This window comes from Syngnathus leptorhynchus, chromosome 12, assembly GCF_054491065.1.
Source record: "Syngnathus leptorhynchus isolate UIUO chromosome 12, UIUO_Slep, whole genome shotgun sequence".
NCBI lineage: Eukaryota > Metazoa > Chordata > Actinopteri > Syngnathiformes > Syngnathidae > Syngnathus > Syngnathus leptorhynchus.
Window position 1 is genome coordinate 8,841,868 of NC_141206.1, and position 23,736 is coordinate 8,865,603.

The 23,736-nt window shown below is 40.7% G+C and overlaps 1 protein-coding gene and 1 long non-coding RNA gene across 2 annotated transcripts in view; one reads left to right on the top strand and one right to left on the bottom strand.

Moving 5' to 3' along the window:
- grin3a (glutamate receptor, ionotropic, N-methyl-D-aspartate 3A) overlaps positions 1–6,640 on the bottom strand; it is a 17,807-nt gene extending 11,167 nt beyond the window's left edge. Inside the window, exons 1-2 of the mRNA XM_085927098.1 lie at positions 5,916–6,640; positions 1,914–2,629 (exon numbers count right to left, since the gene is read on the bottom strand). Of these exons, the coding sequence (XP_085783224.1) occupies positions 1,914–2,629; positions 5,916–6,632 (1,433 nt within the window). The 5' untranslated portion in view covers positions 6,633–6,640. The remainder of the gene's footprint in view (positions 1–1,913; positions 2,630–5,915) is intronic.
- LOC147048298 (uncharacterized) lies at positions 2,848–22,169 on the top strand. The gene is made up of 3 exons (XR_015067825.1): positions 2,848–2,886; positions 21,455–21,588; positions 21,794–22,169. It is a non-coding gene; the product is annotated as an uncharacterized LOC147048298 (long non-coding RNA).
- Positions 22,170–23,736: the final 1,567 nt, after the last annotated feature.

Sequence of the window (23,736 nt, forward strand, 5' to 3'; positions counted from 1 at the left end):
ACTTCGAAGTTCACAAGTAATAATAAAGTGTAACTTTCTTTTCAGGGTCGTCGGAATCAACGCGGCACATAACAATGACGTTTTTATTCTTTCCTGTGCGATTCACAAATGGAAGACTGATGGCATTTGAAGCGAAGAATCCAAGCTGGTATTTTAAGCTGGAGAATGACAGCGGGGTGAATCAAATCTGTTTTCCACCATCACGACCTCATTGCCTGCCATGTCAGCTGTGTTCTTGATGCCAGAAGATACGTAAAGAAAGAAGCGCAGCTGTTTTTATGGAGGCTTTAAAACAATCTCACACGCCCAGAGCAAAACGGAAAGTGTTTGACTTACACAGTACAACCCACGGAGGGAACATTTATTACGTAGGACTTTTTTTTTTTTTGGTAACCGAGCTAGCTGGCACATTAAGAGCATGAACCAACTCCTCTGATTAGTGATCTCATCTGCAATTTGTGCAAACACACACAAAATCTTTCTGGGGACTTGACAAGACATTATCATCAATTATGAAAATTTGCAAAGCTCTGACAAAAATATACAAGAGCCAGTGCACATGGGTAGCTTAAAATCATTGACATTTGCTTGGTCTTAAATGGCATCAACTTTGTGGTGATGCGAACATTTAAGCTATCAATGGCAAATGACAAGCTTTGCATTTTTGCAGTTTGTTTGGACCTGCAAACAAAACTATATATTGGATGATTCTTGGGATACTAAATTTAAAACAATTTAAGACTTGGAGCGCAAGATTGTGAGACTTTGCCTTTGCTGCTGCCAGTATTATTTTTTCCCTCATCATAATACAAAGTGATGTGCCTTGAAAGAATTTTCCCACAGGAGCGAGTGAATTAACATCCAATGATGCAGCACTTGGTGCTCAGCCATCAGATCAGAGAGGTAAATAGAAAGGAGTATAAAGTGGCATCTCTTTGAGGACTTTATAACACTTCCTGCTCTAAGCCCATAAAGGCAAACCAAAAGAATAAAGTAATGTCAGGACAAACAAAAAAATATAACCCAACCTCAACAATGTTAAATTTCCAAACTTTCTTTGCAGTTTGTTGATTATTTCAAAGATTTACCATAAAAAGGGAATTTTCAAAGTTTTACTTATATTTATCTTCCTTTTTCTACTCCTGAAATTGACTGTTTTGTGTTTAGCATAAACGTAGCCAAAGCCTCTCCTGCTCATCTGTCACACCCTCAACATGATATCTTGATTCCGCGATGCAGAAAGAAAAGTCTGGAAACACATGAAGACACAACCCTCACTCTTGTTTCAAGCATACGTAAAGGTATTCAAGGTGTCTTAAACATCGCGAATGTCAAAACACAATTTGTACAACGACACGTACTCCGTCACAGGGTGGCAATTGCTCATCTTTGAGGAAGCCTGTAATCCCGGACGGGGTTCTCCTCAACCCGCCTGTCTTTGTCTACTGATACATGTAATTCCAAGAGCGACTACTCAATAATTCATAAGATGCTCCAACCAGAGTAATGTTAATACAAGCCTAATTCCCTTGCCTTTCTTCCTTGAGATGCTGATTCAGTTATTTTAAGGTAAATCTCAGCAGGAAAAGACACACTGGAATTGTAATGCAGCGGCTTGTTCACTTCACCTTCTCATCAAAGCACTACTAGCAGAAGTGTCATCAATTCAGTCTCGGTTGGCTAAAAGAAAAAAAAAATGCTACAAGATAATGGAATGTCTTTAAGAGCGGTCAAATGGTCTGCTAACTACTTTAGTAACAGTACCAAAATGGTTCAATGTGATGGTATTACTACATGCCACCTGTCAATTCATTATGGGATCCCCCAAGGGTCTATACTAAGTACCATTGAATTTGCTATTTAAATAAATGTGTATCAGGGGACAAAAATAAAAATCAACATGGTCATCTTACCTTGTCAAGTATTCCCCTGAGCTTCCATTTCTCGGCTGTACATCCATACAATTTGTAGTTCCGGGAATGAGCGCCAGAGCGGGATTCTCTTGGGCTGCACTTCCGATAGCCCGTGCCACCAGTTCCAACGAGTCTTGGACGTACTTATCCAGTGAAGGTGACGCCATGATCCCGTGTGCCAATAGTCCAAGGGGTAATCCTTCTGTTCTCAACTCAGCCACATTCTGGCCGTCCCCTAAGATCCAGTGGAATTCCGGAAGAGTCATCCGAGTAGCCGTCGCCCAGAGTCGACGAACCTCGCGAATCTCGCAGCCGAACGTCACCACTCCCACTGTGGTCGAAGGCTCTCTCAGGGCCTCCAACTGCCGCATGAGAGCTTGCTGCTGCTCCGTTTTAGCGTTGGAAGCCGAAGCAGATGAAGACAAATGATGGGAAAATGTCGATGACAACTCCATTCCTGTTGAGACACTTAATGCGCCTCCTGAGTTAGATAAAGATGATGACGGCAGTGCAGAAGTTGAAGATGTCAGGTTGACAAGCGCGCCCAGGTGGAAACGGGTGTTATTTTTGATGAGGAAAATAAATTCACTTATGTCCCATTCCTGGCAGAGCAACACGCTTATGTCCCACCAGCCATTCATCATCAAAAGCGAGTAGAGGAGATGAGGTGCCGGGGCCTCCGCTGATCGCATTGCCATTTGGAAATGAAGAGGATTCTGATGAAAGAGGGACATGAGAAGAACATAATTAAAGACATACACAGAAATGTGTCATGTGATGTAAATGTGAGTTGAGCTGACAAAAAAAGAGGGTTCAAAACACATGTTGTTTTACCCCCTACAACTAAGGGGCAGTGTGTTTATTTTTATTCAGGTGTGGGCGGGGCCAGAAGGTTATAAGGTGTGACTGATTAGCAGAGCAAACAAATGTTGAAGGTGGAAGTTACTGCAGAAACTGTCAGAAATGTTTTAAGGTAAGACCTATACTTTTTTGTTTGAACAAAAGAAAACAAAAGGAAAGCATGTTTGTACTAGAACACGTTTGTCGGGCGTTTTGTTGGTTCCTGATTATAAAATACAAGTTGTTTTTTTGCAAGGAATTCTATGTTGAACATTATTTCAATGGCAAGACAATTTTGTTGGTTCAGTCAATTGTAGCAAACAAAGTAGTGGTGGACATGCCCCCCACACTGTGCAGATGTTTTTAGACATTTCATTTATGGAAATTTCCGAAAATAGACTTCTTCCTTAAGTCTTTTTAAGAGATTTGGAAAATAGTTGGAATCATAAGGAAGGAATGGAAATGATAAAATGACAATGTCAGTGATAAACATGGAATGACGCAGATAAAATTTTTGAAGGGGTCATTTGGATTTCAGAGAGTGCAAGAGAGACATTGGGGAGCACTGCGAGAAACAAAAGGAAGAAATGAAACGCAATTAGACGGAGGGGGAAATTCCGATAGCGACTGGGGAACGTTACAGTACGGGGAATGGGATAGCGGACGATGGCTTGAAGATGAGGCTTCGAAAACAGATGTAGTGAAGTGGAAGAGGAAATAAAAAATGGGTTATGAATCCAGCACTGGAATTACTTTGCCGCTTTGAATTCAATTTGTTCCTTGAGACCAGACACAGAGGTGAAGAGAATGGATTTTCAACCTTCACTTACCTGCTTCCATGAATATCATTACTCACATCACAAGTTATACTACATGTGTTTATGCCAAAGCAAAAAAAATGGAATATAGCCAATATTTGTCACATACTTTATATCTTCTAATCGTCGGTAAAAAATGAAGTTCCGAGACTTTAAAAAAAAAATAAAAAAACGATAAACATGATGAATGAAAAACTTGTTTTAAAAAATAGCGGTAAAATGGCTTTTTATTCATTTTTTTGTTTTTTTTATATATTTTTTTGCTTAATTTTGTTTCAAGACTCCAAAATGGAAAAGAAAATCCACTTGTTTGATATCCTATTTTTTTCCCCTTTCTACTCCTATTCATGTAAGAGAAACTGAGAGGAATATCTTGGGACGCACGCAAAAAATTATTTATTGACATGTACTCGCAACCGACATACCTTGGTGTTAATCGACTTTACACAACCTGTGAAACCAAAATCTATCAGAGCCACCAAAAGCTTTTAATCACATTAGTCACTTCATATGCGCGTAATAATTTTTCATCTGCTTTCTAAACTGTGCCAATATAAGCATCAGTTATAGCCAATTAAAAAAGCTGTTTTCTGATTGGAAGATTAATAAATGCCACTTCATATTGACTCCAACCGCCAAAATCTGCACATCCCAATTCAGTTCTCATTGTACTGCGATCTGTTGTCATGAAAATAAGATGAGGGGGGGGAAGAAAAGATCTGCAGTGCGGCTACCTGTTAAAATCTTTGTACGAGATCCCAACCGTGTCCCAGAATCTTTCACCCATCTAATGTTTGTCCACCATCAAGCCGCCTATCCATTAATTTGCTTCCAAATGCTACCTGCCTATCCACTGTCCAGTCATCATACACATTTACAGTTCCCACCATTGATCCTTTTCACTTCTACCGTCCATCCATTCTCCATACACTGGCAGCTTTCATTTATTCACAGTTGACAAATGACTCAGTGGATAGATGGACCCCGAGGAAGATCAACGGATGACTGGATGGATGAATTTATTACTGGATGAAAGGCGATGGGACAGATGAATCAGAGGATACAGTAAAAGGATGTTTGACTTGATTGGTTACTGGATGGATGGACGGGATGCATGCAAAGGTTAGATTACTCGATGGATGAATGGACAACCCAAGTAGCTAAGATTCAGCCATATGTTGCCATCCATCCATTCATCCAGCTATCCATTCACCCACCCAAGCGCTCACCACCTAGACTTTCTCGTCCAAGGTATGGAAGTGAGATAGAGACAAACACACACACACACACACACAGTCTTTTGTGTCTGAAAGTGGCAATTGTCCCAGAAGCATTCATCCACACGGCATGTGTGTGTGTATGTGTGTGTCAGTGTGCACGTGTCTTTTATTTTGAGCTGTGTGCACGGAATATCAAAATCTCCCCCCGGTGATGAGCAATGACTCTCCTGTCAGTGCAATTTAAGAGTGTGCATTTAGTTGCAATAAATCAATTGAGTTTGTGTCTAAGTGAGGATGGCAGATAAAGACAGTGCACAGTATAGAATTAGTGTTCAACTAATTTCATTTTTTCAAGTAAAAACCTGACATAAAATTCACTTGTGAGTTCATTAAAATGACTAAACGGTTTTTGAAAACAGCAGCAAGGATGCTAACAAATTTCCTACACGGCAGAGATAAGAGACTTCTTTCTGCAACCGATTCCTCAATGACCATAAAATCCGCACTATCGATCCAAGGTACACAAATGAACTAATTGTTTCAACTTTTAAACATAACCATGAGAGGTAACAGGTAAGAGATCAATAGTGTGGATGAAAGCCCATCCTGAGGCGACCTCGTCGTGTGTAAGTGTGTATTCATCTTCCACTGACTTGGCAGTGCTATAATAATGGAATCATTGGCTGCCAGGTGATCACCTTCGATCATTTATGGAAATGGAATCCCCACCACCACACCCCCGCCCCCTCCTGTCGTGCCGCTTGTTTATTGCTACCATGGACAGCTCCCTCGCTTTTGTTGCCATTTTGGAGCGACGTGCGTGTTTTTGGAAGCAAACGCAACGATAAAATGCAAACTCTATAATGCATGAAGGCCTGAGCCTAAATTTGAACCCTGAAACTGTGAAGTGGATATTATGATTTTACACCACTGTAAAAAAAAAAAAAAGGATTCTGTTACATATATTTATCAAACTGGATTATCAAGAAGCATATGAAATTGTGCAACAGTCTATTTGATAATGTAAATGTGATTGAATGTGAAATATTGAGATATTTTTTCCATTTATCTTGCACATGCCTGTAAAAATAAAACCCAACTTCACTTCTGTTTCTTATTATTACCTCACTTTGTCGCTTAAACTCTCTCGGAAGCACGCTGACAACAGGCACCCGAAGAGCTTGAGATACGAACTCCAACTTAACAAACTCGTCACGGTTCCGAGGGAAGGAGACCACGGCGGAGATCCCTTGCACGACCACCGTGTGACACACGCTCTCCACAAAGGACAGCGGGTCCTCGTCCTCGGGGCTTCCCGGCGAGGAGAAAGAAAAGGCTGGAAGCTCTCCGAGTCCTGAGCCCACCGCCATGACGAGCTCCAGTGACAAATTATAGGGAAGAATCCCGGCTCGGTTCACAGCCTCCACCGCGAGCAGGATCGACTCTCTGGGCGCAAATAAACGCTCATCCCACGATGTGTTCTCTTCCCGCTGCCGTGCGTGGATTTTACCCCGATTCCCACCCCGCGGACTGGGAGCGGAACTTCTACTCCGGAGGCTTCTGAACTCAGCACTTTTGGAAATCTGTTTGTCCTCATGCGCTCGCCCATTTCTGATCTCCGATGGAACGCCCTCGGTATTCCAGACATCGGAAGTGCTGGTGTCGGGGAGTAAGCGAGGATGCACATGCAGAACTCCCACCCGAACCGTGTGACCGATGCGCTTTAGAACCTGACAAGGTTGGGGGTGCGAGTAAGAGCACAGCGGGAAAAAGACAATTGCGCACATCAGTAAACACACTGAGGAGCCTGTGCCATTCACCAACATCATCATCAGCCCCATCTTCAACGTCCCCAAACCATAATCGGATCCCCAGTCTGGCCACAAATCGGCCCAATGCGGGGGCCGCTCCTTTGGTGCCCCTCCCGGGACCCACGGCGTGGCCCTCGTGATGCGCTCAAATCAACCGCAGCCCCGAATCCAGCTTCGGTTCCACGTCCAGATGCCGGTCCAGCTCCCGGCAAAGTTGCGCGTTCCTCCACAGACTCGAACAACAGGCGGGAGCCGCGCGCAGACAAGTAAATATCCCCCAAAGTGCCGTTTTTCATCTCAACAGATTGCCATCATTCAAACCTAACGCAAGGGAACAGGTTGTGCCATTAAATGACATCTTCACGTATTAGACGTGAGGGAAAAAAAAAAGAGGACGATATGAAGACCAAATATGTCCACTGCGCATTAATGAACATATTCCAAAAGAGTGGAAGCCCCTTTTCGGCTTGTTGGCACAGAAAGAAAAAATAGCCCATTTTAATCCAAAGCGCAGGCGTTAAGATAGGCTCACCAGGTTTTGGAAAAGATGGACATAAAAAAAAAAAGATATTTCCCACTTTGCTGAGCGTGTGTTGACAGGTTGGAGTCCACGTCAAATACCGACACCGCTGCCGGCACGAGAGCGCAGTGGGTTGGCTCTCATTGGGAGGAGGTTTAACCCTCTACTGGCTTTACCCCCACATTCCACACCTCACTTGTGTTCGGAGAAGAGCCGAAAATGAGACAAAAGTATTGGGACACGCGGTCGTGACGCATTGTCAATTGCTTTCTTGCGCTATTCAGTGAAGAACGTTTTTTTCCCATTGTTAATGACTAATTATGTAATTATGATTTCTGTGTTTTATTTTAGAATGTGATTATGTCTGACTTATCTGAAGAGAATCAACCTAACAAAATATACCAAAGCCGTTTTGTGCAAATTATTTGAGTATTTTTAAAGTGACTTTCTGTTTTATAGTCTTAAAATGACTGAAATCAAATTTCTATATCATTACTTTTAATTTAATCACATTAGCTGGTGCTTAATTGAACCTCGATGTGTATATATGTTGCAAAAAAGTAGGTCATTTATATGCCCCCCCCCCAAAAGATCACAATTAACCAGCATCGAAATTTAACCTTTGTTGATGGACAGGCTTGAAATAAAAGACAATAATAGGCACAGTAATCCTGAAGGACGAACAGAAGGGGCAAATGTCTTTTGGGCAACAGGTGATCTAGAATGGGTGCACAACATGAACATCAAAGTCAAATGGGTTGTCATGTCCGGCGGGGAGAGTGACATGTTATGTCACGCATTACGTCCCTGCTGCAGGCACTGTTCGGACCATCTAACCTCTACACCGAATGCAATTTATGAACTCAAGCGGTGGGCAATATAGTCCACTTATGACACAACTAGCACCATGTCACCATATTTTTTTTCTAGCTTTTTTTTAAGTGCTTTCTGATAATTGAAATAATAATTCCATTCATTTGACAGTCATTCTTGAGGACAGTCGCGTCTTCATTTCAAATCTGATCGGGGCATCCCTACTATTTATTATACTGTTAGGCTAGCAAGCTTTAATGCGCTCGACCCGTCGCTACAGGTGCCTGGAATAAGTCTGGAATGTTGGCGAGCGGCCAGATTTAACAGTTGCTGCCAGTGCAAGAGTTTTTTGTCAGACTGTCAAAAGCCGCCTAAGGGCAGCCATTCTCCTGGCCGGCCACTGAGGGAAGAGACCAAACGTTGCTGGCACTGGCGTTAATGCTTTGAAGACCATCTGGAGGGGACTTACCAAGACCAGAAGACCAAGCGGGAAGTACCGCTCTGTGAAGATCGAAGGCCATATATGAAGGCACACTTTACGAGCATTGTGTGGGGAAGTATAAACTCGGAAATCCCAGCTGGGTGTTTGGAGACTCAACAAAAAAAGGATGTCAGGAAATGTCTTCCGCTTATCTATTCACTGCTTACTTTTTGTTTTCCCTGTTAATCCTTTAAACTTTTCCAGGTATTTTGTCGTCTGTGATGTAGTGGTCACCCATTTTAATCCTACCACCACCAAATTTTAATCTCACATCCGACTAGCCATTGCTCTTTTTTTTTTTTATCCCTGTCTCAGGTTTATGACCTTTTTTGGTTCCGATTTCTATTAAGTCCACTAGGCGATGTTACATTTGTCTAATCTGGCCTTTTTTTATAACCTTTTCGATTTTACACACTCGTTCTCCTGTAAATTGACTATACGGGGACCTCTGTAACACAACATTTTTGGGAACTCTGATTAACATCCGATTAATTTGGATTTTTAAACATAGGGAAAATAACTGCATATGAAAAAAAAACATAATAAACAGCCAGTACTGGTAAAATTCCAATTTAGAGGTTCCTTTGTTTCGGTTTGTTTGTCTCGGCTTACACCAACGAGTTCCCCATCATCCATCTCTCCGTGTGAGTCCTTTTGCTTGATAGTGAGTATGTTGACCTTTACACCTGCCATCCTAATTCTTCCATGGCTCATTTCCCTCTCCAGTGTCAGGGCTCATGACCAGATCAAACTTGAAGATGAGGATAAACTTCAAGGTCAGAGTGTGTATCTGTGCATTTGATCACAGCATGGGTCAGCAGAGAACTACACTCAGATCTTTCCCCGTTTGGGGGTGGTGGTGGGGAGGTATATCAACAAAGACAGGTCACTGAGTTCTTTGATAGTTCAGTCATGTTCAGTAATAGAGTCCCGGGCTTTAAAAACGAAAGACATCTACACCGGCCGCTCATGCTTTTGTATGCATCCTTTCTAAAAGATTGAAATTCAATAGGAGGTCATTGGATGTCTTTGCAGATTAGATATAAATCAATACCCTGCACAATTATTTAGACAACTTTGCGTCGCGTGGAATCCCTAAAACAGTTTAGCCACGAGTAAACACGCAGTTTTAATTGCTTAATCCGTCTCATTGGTTAGCTTAACACACATAACTTTAAAATGACTTTCGGGCTTTTCGTAAATGAATTTGTCACTGATAGTTATCAAATCAAACACTTTCAGATTTTCTGCTTTTTTTACTTGTATTCTAGTAGAGTTTTATTTGGTGGAAATCAGTTGAGACTGACACAGTCCAATCAGGTGCAATCACATTTTGATTGGGTATTCAAATTCAAATCTCTCTCTCAGGCATGTCAAACTCATTTTTTGTTGCGGGCCGCATCGTAGTCATAGTTTCCTTCAGAGGGCCATTATGACCGTCAAGGTCGTATATGGTATAGGCTCTACAACAAACTGATGAATGAACTAGTTTTGAAATCAGAGACTAGTGAAAACTGTTCAAATATGTTAAAAAGTTGGCAATAAAGAAAATGCAATTTTTCTATTTCATAAAAGTGAAGGCAATTTGTTATTTTAGTATTGACACATAAAGTTGATGCAGAATTTGTCTTCATGGGCCATATAAAATGATGTGAAGGGCAATATCTGCCCCCCCGGGCCTTATGTTTAACACCGATGCTCTATCTTGTGTGTCTTGTAAGTAAGACAAAAAGTTCAAAGCATCATCATGTGCACCTTTTTATGTAATTGCATGTGTAGCGGATGTATCTAACGGGGAAAAAAGGAAATGCTTATATTGACACGGGCCTGTGGTCTCAGCTCATGCTGACATTAGCGTTATGCTAATCAGCTCTTCCGCTGGAAATTTAGCACACTGTGCAACACCTTACTTTTTTTTGCACAAATGTTCTTTAATTTGGGGAGATGAGAATTACATATATACATATAATATCGGGGGGAGCCAAGAAAGTGATGATTCAATTTGAGAGTATAGCCAAGTGATTGTCGCCATAGCAACCGAGTCACAAAGCAAAGGATTAGTGGGCAATGCTCTAACCTTCGGCTCGTTCTTCTCCTGCTGAGTGGAAGATATTTGACAAATGAAAATACGTGACCTGAACGCATTTTAAAGTCAGGAGCCACTTGAGCGTAGTTGATGATTATGATAATATATGATAACGTGATAGTCTTGCTTTATACAATCATATTTTCTGTATGAATATGCTATAAGTAGAACATGTCATTTTGGGCTTGGCCACAGAAAGGCCAGGAATTCCGTGACAGTGTTGCAAGGTACTGCCACGTTCGTATAAATAGCTAATATTAATGGGCCGCGCATCCGCAGTGTCAGCCGGTCCAATGACATTGTGGAGTCTCATATTTCAATGAGCCACTCGAGTCAGCACATACTTTATTTCTCCGGATTTTTCTTTTTTGTTTTTTGTTTTGCACAGGCAGAGGATTACTGGCTCTGCAGGATGGCTCCCCCCGCCGAGATAGCCAGCCTGGAATCATCACATACACCGTTTCTTTTTTGGAATCCCCATTCCGACATTTCTCTATCACCAGCAGGCTGCGTCAGCCCTGCTCCAAAATACTCAGCCATTTTCTTTGTGACTTAGAAATGTTTTTTCATTGGTGTAAAACTCAAGGCCCGGGGGCCGGATACGGCCAGACACATCTTTTTATATGGCCCCCGAGGACAAATCAAATTTATGTCAGTGCTAAAATTGCAAAGTGTTTTCACTTTTAAAAAAATACAGATATTGATAGCATTTTTTACAATTCATCCTTTTAAAGTAACTGAACATGATCTGCTGTTTTTCAGATTTGAAAAGTAGTTATTCATCAATTTGTTGTGTAGTCTATACTGCATATAATACGAGGCCTTTATACATTTATTTGGGTTGATAGGAAACTTTTCTGACTCTGAAGATACTGAATGTGTTTTTCTGTCGAGATATTAACGGTTGAGTGAATAGAAAAAAAAAATTGCTCCGTTCACCGTCCTCACCTTCAGGCTGTTCAATACCCAGTTGGGTATTGTAATGCATTCTCATTGCACCTTTAATTGTCCAGATTTTCTAATTTGCCCAAGAAACGAAATAAAAGTTTACGAGTGCTGTGGCGGGGATCATTGAACCGCTCATTGGACCACTGTGGGGGTAATCATCTTCTCCTCGCTTGCTATATTGTATAATTAACCTGCTAAAGAAAGCTACAGACAGCCACTAGAAAAAGATGGATCGTGTTTTTTTTTTTTTTTTGTCTTTGCGGATTGCGTTTAGGCGACATAACAAGATGGCGGTTACAAACTTGCGTTCAGTCGACCGAAGTTGATTGCCTGACATGTTGGATATCTACCGAGCACACGGGGGACACTGTTAGGCGATGTCAATGGGGACGAGTCCAATTACAGCATGGAACAGGTGTTCCTTGTAAAAAAAAAAAATATATATATATATATATATATATATATATATATATATATATATAAAAGGCTGGTGTCGATATTGATGGCGGAATGGGATCCGTGATGACACTATAACGTTTTTAATGAATATATATGAATAACTAAGCTGAAATGATATTTTGTGAAGATGGAAAAAAATGTGAGAAGATGGAAAACTGAAACATCAGCAAATTGAGTTGTGCCACAAAAATGACTCGATAATCAATTTTTTTTTCCTCGTTCATGAGCCTCAACATGAAGAACAACCATTTTTGTTGCACATGCACCTCTTAAAAGCTGTTTTTAACCCCGCTCAACTTTAAGGTTAGTCAGTGCACATTATTTTCATCACTTACATTCATGAATAATAATATTAATAAAAAGCTTTTTCCTGTAACACCCTCTAGAAATATTTCAGAAGTTGAACGTATCAACTGAGCCTTTCTGTTTTTGGATGGAAAATCTATACAATGTGTGCATATCTGGTCGGAATATAAACCTAGCATCGATGACATCACACTTTTTTTTTCTGTATGGATTGATCAAATCCATATTTTCTTAAATGTTCTATTATTGTAGGTGGATTGACCATATGTCTACTCTTATTTACCATCTTAGTCACTGCTCACCCTGCTAAAACGTGATTAGAATCTCATTCGACCAGGGCTCTCATTAGGCTTTTTAAATGACTTGATTAGGTTTCCACAACACACACACAAACACAAACACACACAGTTCTGCGATAATACTGACTATCTGCAGTTTTCCTCAATCATCATTTACGATAAAGAGAATAATGGCGATTGTATCTGATATGGTCGTATGTTAATTAATATATAGGAATAATTTGACATTTGCGCCTTTAAGTTTTCATTGTTGGTGTTCCCCAACCTTCGGAAAAAAAAAATAAATTACGCACCACTAAGCCGAAATGTGCCAAAAAATGGACATAGAGCGTCTGTGTGTGTACCAGGTTAAGTATAATTAGAATGCATGTGTTTTTCAGGTGCTGTGTGTGTGTGTGTGTGTGTGTGTGTGTGTGTGTGTGTGTGTGTGTGTGTGTGTGTGTGTGTGTGTGTGTGTGTGTGTGTGTGTGTGTGTGTGTGTGTGTGTGTGTGTGTGTGTGTGTGTGTGTGTGTGTGTGTGTGTGTGTGTGTGTGTGTGTGTGTGTGTGTGTGTGTGTGTGTGTGTGTGTGTGTGTGTGTGTGTGTGTGTGTGTGTGTGTGTGTGTGTGTGTGTGTGTGTGTGTGTGTGTGTGTGTGTGTGTGTGTGTGTGGTTGCTCAGGTGTCTTTTTCATTTTGTGAGTGTGTTAGTTTGTGCCCCTCTTTTTGTGTGTCGTTTTCGAACTCCCAAGTGGCCAGTCTGCTGTCAGTCACAGCGATGCGGCGTGACAGCACATCTTCCTAGATCGAGCCCAGCCAAGAACCTTCTCTCTCTTTCACTTAATGCTACTTTTCTCTCTTCCTTGCTTTTTTTTTCTTTCTCCTCCTCCCTTCTTTGTACTCCCATTTGTCTCATCTGTCATTTAGATCTCGCTTTCTCTCACTTCACCTTGCTTACTCCATTCAAACGTATTCAACTCCATGCATAATCAGAGAGGAAAGTCAGAAGGAGGCAATCCATTTGTTTACTCCCTGTGTCTTTATCACACAATGTCAACAAATATAAAAGGACCGTTCTGGTGAAAGACGCTCATCGGCTAAACGCTGACATCGACTTCCAGTTATTTTGTTGACCATTGTTTGTGATGAAATGATGGACCATTTTCTTTTCATAACGAGACAAATCCCTTGAAGGTGTTTATCACAGAATGCAGAGTATTTAATAAATAGCATCACTTTCCAGGAGGTGCCATAAGTCAGTCATGTAACACCAAAGGACTTAAATTATTTCACGGAGGACATTTGATGAGCTTGCAGGGTTTTGCCCAACTAATGTTTTTTTTTTTCTCTTGCCGGGTTGATCGGATTAGTATAAAAGGGTTCATATCAATCAGATTAGCATTTGGATGTTCAAAAATAGCAGACACGAAGATATACTCGAGCATCTTGAACACAGAACGGTGCTAAAGCGTTTCGATGTTCTATCCATCTCACGAGAGTGATCATATTTCATATAAATATGGCCTTTACTTGTAAGTTAGCGTTAGTGTTAACTTGCTCGCATGATCAGTGTTTGTGCGCGCACATTTTTTTTATATTATCCTTTTGTCAATTGACATTGTGTCTTTATTGTGTTTACTCGTTAGGATCGCTGCATCAGCGATAAGTCTCACTTCACAAATTTATACTCACGATAGCATAACTTTATTGATTCATTTGCTGACCTAAACAGTCAGGGACGTGATAATTAATATTCGTCGAACCGTCCAAAAGGTCACAAAAGTAGCAAGGCTGTTTTCATTGCTATTCTCGCTGTTGGGCCCATGCGGCAAATATGCTGTCAACATCTTAAATAGTTCATTGCGGTATGGCAAGCTAGAGACCACCACGCATTGTGTCACCAGAGCTTTGGGAACAACATTGGGTATAGCCTTCTGTTCAAGGACATTTCAAGATGGCCACTTGGGAGGAGGGGGGGGGGGCGTCACAGACACCTTCTGGATCATAACAACACAAGTTAAAGATCTTGACAGGTGAAGAGAAGAGAATTGAACTTTCAGTCTCCCCCCCCAAAAAATATCTTTGAGATGGAAGAGCCACTGCTGCCTTCTGTGCAGTCGAAATACAAAGTCCGGGAGACACCGCTATCCTTAATAATGACTAATGACCTGACAGACTTTAAAATAAAGTGTTGCGCTCAGTTTTATTGGGTTCCATTATTTATAATCATATCACTGTGAGTGCAGGAATATTAAAAGAGTCACAAGACAGAGAAACTCTGCTAATGCTTCTTTATACTGATATTATAATTGCAATACTTGATAAAAAAAAAAAAAAAATATTGTAATATTTTATAATTTTGGTTGATTCAGTACTGGAAACACAGCAGACAAAAATTTAATTTGTTCCAAAATATTAGATTTCACGTGAGGTGAACAGAAACTAAAATTACAAATGAAGTACTTATTGATGAATAATAGAACTCATTTAAAATAGATTTATAAGGAAGGAATACCAAATATTTGATCTCTTCCTGATTGAGAAAAAATGATCCAAATGACATCACGACACAATCTTCTCTTCACCTTCAACCTTTACGGCTCAGATGTGAAAGTGTACAGCCGCTGCCGAGTGCACAGCATAGCAAGCATGTGTCCCAAGGGTCGGGCGTGAAGGTTAAAGAGAGGAGGGAGGTCACCGCCGCTTATCATTTTGAGTGTCATTTTGGCGTCTTACTCTGGAGGCTTAACGACACACTCGATGTACTGAACCATATAGATAAGCACACGCGGGTACGCATGCGCACACGCTTCCGGCAATTAGCTCCATCCACAAGGACGTAGACAAATTAAAATAGATATTTATCACTGCATCAAGAGAGAGAAGTCACTCATACATCCAGTCGGGGAGAAGAGACAGGAAGTGAGGTGGCGATGATTTGCGTTCAGACATTAGAGCAGACTGTCTCTCACTTGCAGCATGGGCAGAATTTGCCACAATAGGTCAGGTGTTAATGTGATTTCCATGCTTACATAATCTGCACCCCCTATAAGCTCATAGAGGCACGGGCCAACTCTGTCGAGTCAAGTCTGCAATTTTTGCAGACTCGTCCTCTTCTGGTAGGCATGCAGGGACGGTAATCGCAGGGAAAAGCGGATCGGGTCGAATCTTTTCTTGCTATTTGTTGAAATATTTTGTTTTGCTGTAATAATAGTCACAGAGAATATATTTCCGGGAGATTTGTCTTTTTTTTTTTTTGTATACCTTAAACTCAGTTGATATGTCTGGCAATGCCCAAAAAAAAATACCGGATTGTGTCTGTTTGGTTCTCTGACCTTGTACATGGCGGAATCACAAATGCGATGATAGACACTTTTGTTTTAGTCTAAAGTCACTTATTGTCAAATCAACAATGAAGTTAGCGAGATGTTGGAATCGGGCACATTTTGTTCCCATTCAGATGGCAGATTGACATTTTGCTCTTAGCCATAGGGCAAACTTTTCATTCATTCTTATAATTGTGATTGATTTGTCATTTGTCAGTCAACGACTCAAGTACAGCAGAAAACGAGGCCGCTGGTTATATGTGGTCTTATTCTTTAGGACTGTCAACCTATGGAAAGCCTGCAGCTTCATTACGCGCTCATGTTAAGCCGGCGAAAGATGACAAGGGCATATGCGAACCGCCTCAGCGTAATGATGCTGATTATGTACACTGTCATGTAATGATATGATTGTTGTGGCGGAGTGAGAAGTCAAGATAACATCAGGCTTGCAAAAGTTTTTCCCAAATTGCTTCTTGTAATCGCAGCATCTTGATATGTTTCGTTTAATTTTCCATATCTATGAAAATGAAAAAACAGCAGGAACTCAACAACTGGATTTTCCTTACCGACTTCATCAAACACTGCCGGAACTAGAAGGGGGGGCCATGGGGGCACTGTCTCTCCGCCCATTGTGAACTACTTTGATGTGCTTGTTTATATTTCTTTTTGAGAGCTGCACCGCAATTTATATCTGACGTGTTCATGCCGATACTGTCGTATGCCATTCACAAAAACGCCAAATGCTAATTAGCGACAGTAGCGTTGGAATCTTCTTACCTCATAAATTTCTCCCAGCGAATATGTTTAAAGAGACCTTGCTAATAAAAGTTTATGATTCATTAGAGAGGTGAGCCAGGTGGTCTAAAATCTTTTTTTTTTAATTTCCTGTGGACATTTCCAGCTGTTGCTTTTCTTCACCACAGTTGCATTAATCTCACATCTGGGCCGTCATTAACTTGATCAATTAATTTCCGTACTACAAATCCTTCATTTAGGTTGACTCCCGTGCGTTTTGTCCGGCAATATAAAAAGATTTTACAACCTTGAGACTTTTTCAAGTGCATCTCAACCTTCCCTGCAGTTTCTGTCTTCTTTCTCCATCTTTTTACACATAAATAATTGTTGAACGAGGGCATGTTTTTTTTTTCCCATCCAGCTTTCATCTTTTTACTTGTCCAATATATTTGCGTCACAACCTCTGTATATCTTCCACCTGCATAACTTTCCTCTCGTGGGAGCTTTTACCGGAGTTTGGTGCTAAAAAGCACACACACATATAAATTAATAGAGAAGTGCATGACTTTCGATCAGCATTCTCAAAAATCCCGCTAGCCTGCACTCTGTACTGTCCTAGTTAAATTTGATCGGACTCTACCGTCATTATTTTACCTCCACCGCCCCTCCAGCAAGTCTAATAGTGCAGAACAATCAGTTTTGAGTCTTGGAGTGGTGATCAGTAGAACAGTTTACGTTTTATTATCCGGCGGAATTAATGCAGTCGATACAGATCAGTGTGGTGATGAAGCCGATAGCTGTGAGTCAGGACCAAGTCGGAATCAATAACACTCTAAACTTTATGACGGCCATAAAACGCATGCATACACACCGGGATGGATTTACAACAAGTGTGCGTTTAAAAAAAATGACGCTGTTGTAAAAATGTCTGTAAAAAATAAATAAGAGATGCTGTTTGTCATTTTTCGGGCAGAATCTGGAGAAAAAAAAAATGCTTCTCAGCAAACTGTGAATCCAGATAAGATATTTGGCTTCCTATATTTGTAAATACCAATTAATCCATTACGAGGACCCTACGTTGCAGAATTTCTGCACAAATCCCCTTCACACAAGGTCGAGATTGAAAGTGCATATTTTGAAGACACAAAGAAACATCATTAGTTGAAGCTGGGCTGGTTTTTTGAGTGAGGCGTTAGAAATATTTTATATAGTAGACGACTTGAAATGAATATTAATTACTTCAAAAGGTCTTGGTACATCAATGCAACTCATGTTTGGCTTTAAGGCTTCATTTAAAGTTGAGGTCAGACTCCAAGGATTTTTTTAAATTTTGACAGAAGATGGAATAAGTAAAAATGATTCAAGAACTTAAGAAACATTTGTCTCCTGCAAAATCTTGTCAGCTCCTAAAATTTATGTACTGACCCTTAGCTCACTACCCTGCTCAGCGATTTCAGTTCTGGATATGATGAGGTAACAAAAATTTTGTTTTCCATTTTCTTTTCATAAGCGACAATCGGCTTTGTCCACACCCACAACGGCGCAAAAGAACAAAACACCAAAACAAAGTCTAGATTGCCAATCCGCAGATTTTGATCGACTTTCTTCTTCGCTTTCCCACCTGTCACGTTGTGATTAGTTCTTTTGTATTCGCTTCCCTTGTTTTTTTTTTCCTTTTCTCAGTCGCTTTGTCTTCCATATTGTCTAATGTGTTTGTGTGTTTCTCCCTCAAGGTTTTCTAAACAGGATTTATCATTTTTGTCCAAAGTTTTTCTGTCTTTGGCTTCACCTGCCTTCACACTACAAGCAGGATTATACAAATGGAGGCAATCCTCTTTTCCTCGATATGTCCCAGTTTTGGAATCCTGGAAGATCACTATAACTTGTAATACTGCTACAGTACACACTCAATTTATAATAAGTACTGAAATAAGACTTGTAGGTCAGTCGTGGGTATGCAAGTTTTATTTTGAATTTTTCATTTTAAAATCCTTACTCGAATTTGCTTGCTGTGCTTTGGGACGGATCGAAATAGCCACATCGTGTTTTAGAAAAGTGTTACGATTAGGAGGATTACATGCCTCGGTGAGTGTGAAAATGTCGTTTACATCAACTATAGCCAATCGTGTGACTCACAAGTCTTTTTTAAATGCAGCGCGTGTGTGTCTGTGCTGTTGAGCAATGTCCAGCCCTAATCCCACTTTGAGAGAACCAGCCACATATTTTAAATTGAATAGCTACCCAGTGGGCTCTGTTAATCTTCGATTTCTGTATTGTGCATTGTGCTTGCGCTGCATGCATACAGGATTTTGAAGCTGCAGTCAGCGATTGAACGCTTGAGTCAGATATTTGGAAAACCACTCGTGAATTTACTATCAGAAAATTAATGAATGCCAAATATTGGCTTTGTTCAGTGGAATTTTATGCACATTTGCATGATGAGAGTTTGCCATTTTGTAGAATACATTCCCAATATACCAAAGTGATACGTTTATCAAATTGAGGTCCAGAGTATAACTACTTGCTCAAGATGTATCATTTCTTAATTTTGACTATTTTATTTTCATTTAAAATGTTTATATAAAATTTTATATATAGTTTTTAATTTGTATCTAAAATTATAATGAAGCGCTTCTCACAAACTGTCTAGAATTGATTTGTCCCTCCTTCTACATTTACTAGAATTGATATATTTTCGTTGACAACAGTAATAAGAGCACATTTGCAGCTCCGATCACAATTGTCATACATGATACAGTGACACAAAGCGATGCCAGACCATGTTTAACATCTACTCTAAAAAACGCTTTCCAATAAAAGCTGACATTGAACAAAGTGCTGCCAACTCACTCGGCTCTTTAGTACAGCAATTACACAAAGTGGTGACACATATTCTATATAGATCTATGGATTATCCCAATATAACCTCACAGGGTAGTGTGAAATAAGTCTGTCTCCACATCATAAAGCTAGCAATGCTCTGGCAGTCATACATCCCGAGAGTGTCTACTAGATGAGGTCGCAACTCTTGATGAAAAATTGTGAAAAGGAATCCAAACAGACCGCGCATGGTCTAAAGCAGCCAAGTTGGGCTTCCAACCAGCTGCTCAGCTTCAACCAAAAATGGACTCGGGAACGTCAGTCCGCAGCGAGTGGGGAGGAAAGGTGGCGATTCACAAACAAACTTGAAAGTGAGGATGACTAGCACGGTGCTGTGAGATGGGAGGGGGGGGAGCAGACAGATGAAGGCAGCGGTGTACATGGAAGTCGAACGGGACGGGAAAGGATGCTGATGTAAGGAGACAAGGGAGAGAGGCGGAGTGAGAGACAGATGCTCAAAGACTACAGAGCGAGCATGTGTCGACACTGTCGTAATTGCTATCTCATGATGGACCGTCTGAGTGGGAAGTTGAAAAAGGCCAGAGGCTGAGATAACATGGTGAAAAACTCCATTTGACATCTTGTGACATGAACTATGGCGCTTAGTCTACATAACAAGCAGACTAAGCTTCACACATTGGTGAGAACTTTGAACTTGACATCGGTACTTGCTGAACTGGACGTTTCCAGATCGTGGAATGAACCCACTCCCCTAATTTTAAAACTAATTTACATAGGTGTCAAACACAAGGCCCGGGGCCCAGATACGGTCCGCCATATCATTTTATGTGGCCCGCAAAGACAATTTTTGCATCCACTTTGTGTCAATACTAAAATTACAAATTGTCTTCACTTTTTAAAAATAGAGATATTGCTACAAATTGTTTTTGCTCGCGACACCCCTGAAATCTACATTGTGCAATTGAGGGCAAATTGAAAATTTGGTGATTTTTAATTGTACAAAAATTCACTGGGGCTTTCCTCACTGCCCGTTTGTTTTAATGACTCTTTTATTCATGGAGTTGCGTGAGAATGAAATATGTTTTCAAATCAAGTGAGGGAACTCCTTTCACGTATTCCCTATATGAAATAAGCATCCGTCACCTGTCCAATAATCAGGCTTTCAATTTGATATAAGAAAAAAAAAAGCTTTCGGGCAATGAGTCGCTCATTTTCATCTGCTAAGTAATGCACCAATTCTACCTTTCCAAGCAATTTCTCTTCAACCATTCAGCCTGCAGGGAGAAAACTTTTCCACACCTCGACTCTACTCTGCACTTAACATCTGCAACCACCACCCACCCCAACCCCGGCTTGTCTTCATGTCCCATCTCTTTCTTGCACTCAGCTGGCATCAAAGGCTGGATGTGAGGAAGGGAGGCAGCGAGAGGCTGCCAACGCGGTTGGGGAGCCATCCACAATGCGTTCGGCATACTAAAAGCTCAAACGGGATTTTAATTCAGGATCTGGCTTTCATTCAAAAGCCATGATTCACCTTTACAGTTTTATCCAGTTATGTATTTAGAAAAAAACACAAAAAAATATAAAACAACCCAGTCTTGATGCCATGAAATAACGAGCAGATGTTTCAAACCATACGACGTTGATGAGCACAAGGTGACGACTACACGACGTCATTGGATTTCGTTTTAATATTAGAACAAAATGCATAATGGAGCTTTAAGGTGGCTCTTGAAACAGATTAAGCCGTTCCATTAATGGAGATTGTGGCTCATCTTGTAAGAGCTGAGTCGAAATATCTGCACTGTCATGGATATAAGGCCACATGATTGGAACTGACTGCCACAATCTGAAATCCAATTTGGCACACGGGCCAATTTGGCTCTTGTTCAAATACACTCCAAGATGTGAATTAGTGTTTGTGATGAACTTTTTTTTTTTGCTCATGTACGCTTTGTCCAAACTACTGCACCATCTGTGAAACCTCAAGATTTATTCTATGTGTGTACATGCAGACCTTAAAGTATATTTTGTCTCATGAGTGTTTTATGCTTTGTTTAGGATGTGAAATTTTCTGGTAGGACGCGCAGGTAACAGCCCTCGAAAAAAGCTTTTCGGAGTTCCAAACCAAATGGGACGACTTCTGAAAGTGGATTTCTGGCAGAGTGAGAAAATGAAAAGACAGGACATTGAAGGTGTTAGAAAATAAATACATACATCCAAAAATATTAAAAAGTATATATTTTAAATGTATTTTATAAATAAATAAATATTAGGCAGCCATCAAGGAATTTAACTCATACTATACACATAGAGACAATTATTTGTATACAAGCTGACAGATTGAAGCAGGCCTCGGAGAATATGACTCTCCCAACAGCCCGTATCATGTTCCCACAGGTGGCCCGAGCTGTGACATGGTCGTGACCCCGTCATCAGTTTCCCAACTGTCAACTGTGCCCGTTGTAATGCAAACTGACTTAATGAGCCTTTTGAGACTGTGTTGAAGAGGTCAGGCTGCCGTTTCTTGGCTACTTTTGCTACACGGAAAGGCGAATGAATACTTTAACAGCACTAAGTATTTGGAATGGCAAATTAGAATATGGCAAATATGTTTTAAAATGACTTAAAAAAAAAAAAAATCCTCTGCATGGTGCAGTCTTACATTACACTAGATGGCTTATTAAAATAGTCTGGGAGAAAAAATTGAAAGTAGGAATTAGTTCAATGCCCCTTTGGAGTCTGTAAGTTCATCTTTTGAAATATAAAAAGAGAGCAATAGGGAAATTATACTTCAGCCCATCTTAATTAATGTAAATACGTATTGAATTGATTGCTTGAGGCGCGGGCCATATCGGCATGCAACCATCCCATTGGTTTGTCTTGGCTTTTGGTCCAAATTCCCAACAGAGATTTCTTTAAAACTCTTCCACAGGAGTAGATAATAAAAAAAGACTTTGACAGCTCCATTTCTGTTTAAGCTTATTGGCTGTTTGGATCCAGGATCCATAATGACACGCAACCGACTACATTTCTGTCTGGCTGCACATTGGTTTTTCGATCTGCTCACCTTGCCTGCTTTGACTTGCAAGTTGTGGGTGGGAAAGAGTTTGTCTGGCAGGACGTGCTGATCTTTTTGTCTCTCGGGATCTTTGGCGGGCTTGAAGTAAGATAAACGAGAGGCGGTTAGTGCTGCCGTCTGCCTAGTAGCTCATCAAAGACTTATAATTACATTACGTTACGTTACGTTCCTCACTTTGGACAACATACTTCCAGGTTTGTCCTTTTTATGAGACCTTTATGATGTGATTGAGCAAGGGACCGTGAGAAGATTAGATTTTTTTTTTCCCCCCCCCTCCACTCGCCACTGTGTAATAGAGCACATGACATTTTGATCAAGAAGTGACTTTTTTGCTTTGCCTTTTAGCGATGGCTTAACACATACTTTTGTGACTGGAGGACAGGGGGGGGTGCACACTATAGCAACACTGGGGGGAGAACAAGGGTGAACTGATGGACTAGTGACATTTGCAACTTTTTCCAACTTTAGAGCGCTGCGTATGTGTGACATAAACCGATGTCTTATATTAACGCTGACGTAACATTATGAAGCGTTATTTCATTCTTTGCTTTTTATTCATTTCATGAAAGTAACCTCATGGAAGCGTGAATCAGCGCCATTGATTTTCCGATCATTGTCTTCATTACTTCGTGCTTTGCCGAGAACTGCAGCGGACTAATTGCTGGACTGACATTTCCATACTCGTGCTTGTTTTTTTTTGGTGCACAGGCAGAAAGAATGAATTTTAGATTATAAAGCTGGTTAACACTCGAACGTTACAACTATGTCCCGTCGGTTCACCGGCTCCGGCTGACCTGCCAAGTGACCCCATTACTGGATCCGTTGGCTCTATTAGACTCTCTTGTTTTTTTAATGAGTCTGTTCAAGCACAACATTACTTTGAATGATGACTTTGGCATGATTGGCAGTGACCCTAATTTGCCGGTCATGGTGTTTTCTCTAAATGTTTTGAAATGATGTGAACATTACAGATCCAGAAATTTCCTTGAGTTCTTTTTTTGTCTGTGTCTCGTTACTTGGTTTCCTTGACACGTCTTGTTTACAGCTTTACAACAGAAGTCACTGACGAGATGAGACCCCCTGAGTTAGCACCTTAAATGCCCGCACCTCCAGCAGAAGGGTTGCATTCGTTTATCTGCCAGCATGTACAAAAAATGCTAGGATCAAATAATTGACTTTTGGGTATTCTCAGATTTTTCTAGGGTTTTTCTTGCCACATTTTCATTCGTCCCTGTCGTACCCGTACTATACTTTATCAACA